The sequence below is a fragment of the Haliotis rubra genome, unplaced genomic scaffold (genome assembly GCF_003918875.1).
Source record: "Haliotis rubra isolate DU_JTF1 unplaced genomic scaffold, ASM391887v1 Scf1, whole genome shotgun sequence".
NCBI classification, from domain to species: domain Eukaryota; kingdom Metazoa; phylum Mollusca; class Gastropoda; order Lepetellida; family Haliotidae; genus Haliotis; species Haliotis rubra.
The window spans coordinates 5,339,955-5,349,011 of record NW_025764891.1 but is presented as its reverse complement, the minus strand read 5'-3'; the positions used below and the strand labels follow the sequence as shown (position 1 = coordinate 5,349,011).

Genomic DNA, 9,057 nt, shown 5'->3' with positions numbered 1-9,057 from the left:
TGAAGGAATACTGTTTGTGTTACAGTTGAAATGTTCACAACTTGTCGTTGAAATATTCACAACTTGTCGTGCATGGTTTCATTCCTTAAGGTAAAAAATATCTCAGAGATTCAAGTTTAGAGGATACTGTTTCAAACAGTGTTTAACCATCTCAGACACTCGCTTAAGCTCATCTCAGACACTCACTCATATCAAGACACATTCATTATGAAAAAGTGTATCCTGCTCCACAAGTGACTCCGAAAACATGCAATGGCAAGTCAACTGATCAGCTGGAACAAAAGATTAACCAAAAGGAATTGCATCGGGCATCATTATGGTCACTGTGTCAAATTTGCAAATGTCCACCATGTTTCTATCATAAACCTTTCTGAAAGCTTTGCTAACCATGAAGAACTGGGCAAGAATTGGTGTTCAGCAACCCATTCTTGTTGTAAGAGGCAACTAAAGGGAGCAGGTGGTCAAATTCACTGACTTGGTTGACAGGTCATGTATCCCAGTTGCAATTACATCCATGCTTTGATGTTCATCACTGGATTGTCTGGTCCAGATTCGATAATTTACAGACAGCTGCCATATAGCTGGAATATTACTGCCTGCAGAGTTAAACAATAAACAAACATTAAAGCTTTGCCGAGGCCTTTAGTATTGTAACCATGATCAAACATCTTTTGAGCAAGACAGGTGGGACCTGTCTCTTCCATTAAACAGTAAACCTGTAACCCTGTATTCTGACATAGAAGCATCTGTTTCAGGCATCAACAACTCCACTACAATGAATGGTTCCGGTGAGAATATGTTATTGAATATCATTTGGTTATTGTATGGAGTGACAGCTTTCAATAACAATATTAATGCAGTAACATGAGGTATATAGAAAGTGTGACAAATGCAGGTTTCACTTAAATCGAAAAAGATCCGAAAAAATGTAATTTCTGCCATTATTCTTCTTATAATTATGCCTTTTATCAAAAAGTTGACAATGATTGTCAAAACATCTGGCATATATACACACTAATGTCTGTCTGCTGGCAATTGTTTTTTTAATGACATTTTTGTGTTTTAGAAGATAATATTGTCAGTGCATTATTTGAGCTTTAGTTCATGGTCTTGAAAGCTATACTGTTGACAAACACTGATTCCAACAAATAATTATGTATGTATATTTAGTTGTGTTAGTTTTATGCCACACTTGTCGATAGTCCATATTTCGTTATATAATTCATGTAATTCCAATGTAATTGAAAGTGGCAGCCATTCATCTTGTATCTGGGGGAATGGAGAACAAATAGATACCCTTGTACAAACCCTGGCTTGTCCGGAATAGAGTGGTTATCACCAAGGCAACACAATGTGCTATGATTACTCAGTATGGCTATCTGGTATGGCATTTTAGTGTGGCTACTGAGTATGACTACTTAAAGTATGGCTACTAATTATACTACTTACTATTCAACTTACTTAGTATGAGTACAGGGGCGGTGGGGTAGCCTAGAGGTTAAAGCGTTGGCTCATAACTCCGAAGACCCGGGTTCGAATCCCCACATGGGTACAATGTGTGAAGCCCATTTCTGGTGTCCCCTGCCATGATGTTGCTGGAATATTGCTAAAACTAAACTCAGTCAGTCAGTCAGTAGTATGACTACTTAATATGGCTACTCGGGATGACTACTTAGCATGGCTACTTAGTATGGCCAATTAGTATGGCTACACAGCATGACTACTTAACATGGCTATTGAGCATGACTACTTAACATGACTGAGTAAGTGAGTGAGTTCAGTTTTATGCTGCACTCATCAATATTCCATCTATATGGCGCCAGTAAGTAAATAATTGAGTCTGGACCAGACAATCCAGTGATCAACAGCATGCTCATCTATCTACCTAATTGGGATACGATGACACATGCCAACAAAGTCAGCCAGCCTGACCACCCAATCCTGCTAGTAGCTTCTGATGACTTCTTCAAGATTTTTTCAAAAGGAAACTGAACAGGGATATTCTGAAAACACTTTCTAAAACCGGTGTAACATGTAAGAACATATACATGCATTTTCCCATTACTTTTCTGTTTCAAGCACCTGTGAGTGAGGGAGTGAGTTGGGTTTAATGACCCTTTTTACAGAATTCGAGTTATACCATGGCGTGCCAGCTTGACAGGGAAGAATATTCCCCACTTGGTCAAACCTGGATGCACAAAAATGGCACATCTATTTTTCAATAGAGGCTTTCTTTGACTTTTATAAGGTAATCATATTAGATACTACCACTTGCTTATTCCTCTATACTAATTGTGCATCTTTTCTACACAATTGGAATAGATAACATGTGTCAACCAAGTCAGCAAGCCTGACAACGAGATCCTGTTAGTTGCCTCTTACAAAAAGTATGGATTACTGAAGACCAATTCAAACCCGGATCTTCATGGGTCACTTAGCATGACCAGTTAGCATGACTACTTGCCATGACAGCTTAGTATGACTGTTTAGCATGACTACTTAGTATGACTTACTATGGCTACTTACTGTGACCCGTGAAGGTTCGGGTTAGAATTGATCTTCAGTAACCCATGCTTGTAGTAAGAGGCCACTAACGGGATCGGGTGGTCAGGCTCCCTGACTTGGTTGACACATGTCATTGGTTCCCAATTGCGCAGATCGATGCTTATGCTGTTGATCACTGGATTGTCTGGTCCAGACTTGATTATTTACACACAGCCGCCATGTAGCTGAAATATTGCTGGGTGTGGCGTAAAACTTAGCTCACTCACTCACTTACTGTGACTTTTTAGTATGACCCATTTCTGGTGTCCCCTCCCCAATGTGTGAAATTGCTGGAATATTGCTAAAAGTGGCGTAAAACTAAACTTTGTCACTCACTTAGTATGGCTACTTGGTTTTGCTGGCTACTTAGCATGGCTTCTTAGTATAGCTAGCTTCTTTGTATGGCTACTGCCTGATTGGTTGATGACCTTGGAAGATAATCAGAGGTCACATTTTTACAGTTCTGACAACTTTTTTCTGCTCCAGACATAATTGTTTCTATCTGATGTGGTGGAGCTATGCTATTGCAAATAGCCATTTAAACCAGTGATAACAGCTGATGTCATATTCTAATCCATTTCAATATAAAACCTCTAAAATTAAGTTATAACTCGTGTATACTCTGCACTTTTGCAAAACTTCAGTGAGGGTCTTCTACTTTGCAGGGACATCAGTTGGTACAGCAGTTAATTTTAGCAAAAGGTTTTGTTTGTGAGGAAGATTTTAGGTATTCATATTTTATGTATTTGATACATCTTGCAATAAATAAAATGAATATATTTGCCAATGCAATATAATTGTTTCTAACAAACGCTTTGACAATTGTTCGCTGATGTGTGTGTAATTGTTCTGATAACACAGTGACTAAGAAAACACTCTCCGGGGAAACACTGTGTATTTGTCATGTAGATAGATATACAGTGTTCAAGCACTGCATGTATGCATCATTCTCTAGTCTAGTACAGGTTTCATGGTGTATCTGACATGGATGTGGAATACACATGTGTAATTTCATGCCTCATTCACAGCAGAATATGTCACTTCTTATATACAGCATGGTGCACCCTCATGTTTAATCATGTTGTGCGGTGCATGAAGTCAAAGCTAGATTAAAAGTCTTCCAGAGCCCACAATTTATCATTGTAGAGGTATTTCTGACTACTGGATGTATTATGAGAAATTCTACTTTCACAAGTTCTTTGTGTCAGAAGGCTGTGGGTAGCCTAGTGGTTAAAGCATTGGCTTGTCATGCTGAAGGCCCAGGTTCGATTCTCAACATGGGTACAATGTGTGAAGCCCATTTCTGGTGTCCCCAGCCATGATATTGCTGGAATATTGCTAAAAGCGGCGTTAAGCCATACTCATTCATTCATTCTTTGTGTCAGACTAAACAGTAATTTTGAAACATGGACTGTATGTTTTCGAACTCACCGATACAAAAAAGCTGCCAGTGACAATTTTCAGTGGTCAGGGTGGGGGCAAGGTGTAGGGATCTGTCAGTTTTATGCACAACAGACCTTCTTTGCTAAAGGGCAGTAGCATATGACTGAAATGGTGACCATTATTTCTTCAATTTTCATTTTCATTCATTAGAGTGAGGGGTGGTGGGGTAGCCTTGTGGTTAAAGCGTTCACTCATCATGCCGAAGATCCAAATTCGATTCCCCACATGGGTACAATGTGTGAAGCCCATTTCGGGTGTCTCCTGCCACGATATTGCGTGAATATTGCTAAAAGCGGTGTTAAACTAAGCTCGCTCACTCACTCACTCATTACAGTGGATCAGTTTTAGATGTTACATCATTCATCCCTATTATGACCTGTACCTAATGTTTATGGATTTTTTTCGGTGAACAATTAACCAGCCTTTGCATGTGTTTGTGACAGGTGTCAGCCTCGGTTTGGCCAGGATATCTGATTTCACTAATACCTGTATCCTCACTGTTGGAAAGTGTTTTGTAACACATTTTCATGACAAATTTGAAATCATCATCTTGTTTCTTATGATTATGGAAATCATTCTGTCACCGTTTTTCAATAATGGTGTTCCAGAGGAGTAACAGATGGTTGAAGTCCATCATTCATGCTCTATCTCAGTCAATACATGTTTCATCAGCTCATAGCAACCCTTCTCCACAATAGATGAAGATGTTTATTCAAATCTCTTATCTTTCCATCCTTCTAGCAGGCATTTGTAACAATAAAAGGTTTGGCATCTCTTGGCCAATCAAGTTTTCCATGGATACCATCTGAATATCACGATTTGTGATCTTTTAATCCATTATGCACATGCAACTGTATTAATACATTGTACAACATTTGTTTTAATACAATTTACAAGATCTCATTAATTCTTGTATTCCGGGGATGAGATATGGTTATCAAAGCCTATGAACTTTCATTCCTTGTGCAACTACACTGTTATTAGAATATCAGGTGGAAGCCGCGGTGGCTGAGCAGGTTAGGCGACTGACTTTGTGTGCTGGCGATTAGGTGCCTGACTCTGAGGGTGTGGGTTCAAATCTCGGATGGGACTCAACCCAACAAAAGTTCCAGAATCTGTACTAAGAAAGAGTAATCCCAAATATGACATATGTTATATTAGAGTATTGTATGACATTTGTATCAATACAGTGTACTACATATCATGTCAACTCTTGTATTCAGGGGCAAGTTGTGGTTTCAAGGTCTGTGATCTTTCAATTCTTGTGAATGCACTGCATTAGCCCATTGTACAACATCTGTATCAATACAGTGTACAACATCTCACGTCAACCTTTGTATTCCAGGGATAAATTGAGGGCTGTGAAAGTTCAATCCTTCTGCAAGTACACTGTATTAGCCCATTGTACCACATCTGTATCAATAATACAACATCTGTACCATCTACAACATCTCATGTCAACTCTTGTATTCCAGGGATAAATCAAGGGCCATGAAATTTAAATCCTTGTGCAAGTATGCTGCATTAGAATATTGTATAACATTGTACACAACATGTATCAATACAATGTACAGGGATAACATCTGAATTTAAATCCAATGTCAACTCTTGTATTCCAGGGATAAATCAAGGGCCATGAAATTTAAATCCGTGTGCAAGTATGCTGCATTAGAATATTGTATAACATTTGTATTAATACAATGTACAACATCTCATGTCAACTCTTGTATTCCAGGGGTGAGGGGTCATCATGGACAAGGTTTACCTCAAGTACAAGGAGTCATTGATGAACTCACAGCGCCTCATGGATGAACTCGGCATTGACCACGAGGGGGACAGTTTGGGGATGGGAATTATCCGAAAGGAGATGGACCTCAACAATGATGAAAAGCAGTACCTGTTGGCGGTGGAACGAGGAGACGTCCCGTCAACGAGGAACTTCCTCAACAACCTCTCCGTGAATGGCATCAACATCAACTGCGTGGACCCTCTGGGTCGCACAGCCCTGCAGGTGGCCATCGAGAATGAGAATATTGAGATGATCGAACTGCTCCTGACGTTCAATGTGGAAGTGGGAGATGCTTTGTTACATGCAATAAACGAGGAGAATGTGGAGGCTGTGGAGTTGATACTAAACCATGAAGTCAATACCAAAGGAGAAGAGGTGAGTGGACATTTTCAGCCATGCCACAGGTTATTTTAATAGATTTCAAAACAAATTACACATGCCTTCATTTACCACAATGTATCTAACATAATTTTACACAGGGGCAGTGGGGTAGCCAAGTTGATAAAATGCTTGCTTGTCATGCCAAAGGCATGGGTTCAATTTCCCACATGGGCACTACGTGTGAAGCCTGTTTATGTTGTCACCTGCTGTTATATTGCTGGAATATAGCTAAAAGCAGCTTAAAACCTCACTCACTCACACATCAATGCATCCCAATTGCTTATATCAATGCTCATGATGTTGATCATTGGATTGTCTGGTCCAGACTTGATTATTGACAGACTGCCGCCATATAGCTGGAATATTGCTGAGTGTGGCATTTAACAAGAAACAACACTTACCGATTCCAATTATCAGCAATTCCTGCTTTCATTTGGCAAAATATACCTTTGAAAACTTGACAAAAATGTTTTCTTGAGGTATTTTCTCTTCATTTTCTTGAAAATGTTTGTTACCTCCTCAAATGCTGAAATGATCAGTCCCCCTTCTGACTGCCAATTGCTTGCAGTGATTTAGTGAACTGCTTCCAGACAATGAGCCGTTATCTGGTGAAGGAGTTCAAGGACAGAGTCATGACCCATGTTTGTTGCCATTAGTCTTCCGTGCTGTCTGTAAGAACAACTTAGATGATGAAGAATCCTGTCTTAATCAAAGACTTCTGAGGTTTACTTTTTAACCCAAACATATTACTCTTATACCAGAGGTGCCCGAGAACAGTATTAGTTGGCTCTCAAATATATGACCACGTCATTCTTGTGCACATTTGCAATTTGTCCTGTTGAAGATGACATTATGGACCTTTGGTTGATGGAATCTTGCTGAAGACATATTCCATTTAATATGTGTCACACTCTGCTTGCAATATTGATAATGTACTTATACATACTCAGTGATACACAAACATCTGGGTGCCATTGTACAAAGCTATCATAGGGCTAAGGTGATCGTAACTCCCATACCTTAACATAGACTTACGACTGTGGTAGCTCTAAGGTTGTTTTGTACAATGAAATGCTTTCTATAGTCTGTTTGCGGTGAAAACGTACCGATGAATTTCACTTTAAACATAAAAGTAAATCGAATAAAGTGAAATTAAGATTGCGAATCCTCATAATTTTACCTTGCCATTTGAAAATTTAAATCTCAGAATTTTATTCAACTTGGGATGAAAGTTGTTTAACAAATGATCATAGTTTCAAATTGGTGTTATTGGTTTGTATTACAAGGGGGTATGCACATAAAATGAAACACCGAGATCAAGTAGGGTTAGTCTAAGTTAATGCTCATCACGTACCACACGCGCATTTGTTTTACTGTTCCAACTACTGCTCTTACCCCCTTGTAAAACAAACCAATATAAGCGATTTGAAACTATGATCGTTTGTTAAACAACTTTTTTCATAAGTTGAATAAAAATCTAAGATTTAAATGTTCAATTGGCAAGGTAGAATTATGAGGATTTGCAATCTTAATTTCACTTTATTCGATTTACATTTTTGTTTAAAGTGCAATTTACCGGTACGTTTTCACTCCAAACAGACTATAAATTATGTTAATCAAATACAATACAAATGAGCCCAGAGACTTTCTTCATTTTCAGTAACTGTGGTAATCTAGACTTGCCACATATTCTAGACTTGCTTGGGCTGCATTGGGTATATTTGTTTCAGGGTCTGTGTGACAGACTTATCAGCTGAGGTCCAGAGTTGGAAGAACTAAACGTCAGTCTCATCCTTGAGATAGGTTTATATTTGGCAACTGAAAACAAAACTGATTCAGGAAACATTCTGCAAAAGCTGCAACACAGAAATGGGAAAGTTATACACTCTCTTCTTCCAGATCTTGTCAATCCTGAAAGATATGTACATGCATTGCTGTGAAATATGTATAAAACTTCAAAAGACAACTTCACGCCTCTACAGAAAACAGCGGCACAGAAGAGTTATATTATTACTCTGTTACCTTTAAGAAAACCTTTTATTGACTTTTAACCTGGGTTCACGACTGCTCAGATGAACTGAACTTATTTTGTTTGCTTTTAATAGGAATCCTCTGTCATTCGGGGACAAGTTGTTTGAGTATAGTTTATCAATTATATTTTTTTTTCCTTGTAATATTTTATGGTGATATCACAGTTACTCAAAACAATTTATAGCAAAACATTATTTGTCCTTTTAATTTATTTCCACTTCACATAAATATTGTCTTAGAAGTACATTAGCTTTTATTTTGTGATTCAGTTCAACATGCTCTGCTTCACAGATAAACTACCTGCTCTTTTGTCAGTGACTACCGGTACCCGTGAAGGTCCGGGTTAGAATATTGATCTTCAGCAACCCATGCTTGTCGTAAGAGGCGACGAACGGGATCAGGTGGTCAGGCTTGCTGACTTGGTTGACACATTTCATCCGTTCCCAATTGCGCAGGTTGATGCTCATGCTGTTGATCACTGGATTGTCTGGTCCAGACTCTATTACAGACCGCCACGATATAGCTGGAATATTGCTTAGTGCGGCATAAAACTCACTCACTCACTCTGTCAGTGACTATCAGAATAAAAGATACTGAAGATAGAAAACAATGGTTTAACTATTGATTTATTCTAAAACAATTTTTAAAACAATTTACTCTTTCATGTTGTTCAGAATTGATATTCTTTCATTTAAAACATGATGGCGCTTCATGTTCTTATTGTGAGAATTATTCATATTTTCATGAAACATATAGAAATAACTTTGTGTATTCTATTATATATGGTGTTTAGTTGTGATCTATCGATATGCTTCTTTCCCATGACTCATGGACAACCTGTGTTTCAAGTGTGGAATCCAGTACCAAGC

General features: G+C 38.5%; 1 protein-coding gene across 1 annotated transcript in view; it reads left to right on the top strand.

Moving 5' to 3' along the window:
• Positions 1–752: 752 nt before the first annotated feature.
• LOC124275216 (transient receptor potential-gamma protein-like) overlaps positions 753–9,057 on the top strand; it is an 80,418-nt gene continuing 72,113 nt past the window's right edge. The window contains 2 exon segments of the mRNA XM_046710735.1: positions 753–788; positions 5,723–6,151. Of these exon segments, the coding sequence (XP_046566691.1) occupies positions 5,738–6,151 (414 nt within the window). The 5' untranslated portion in view covers positions 753–788; positions 5,723–5,737.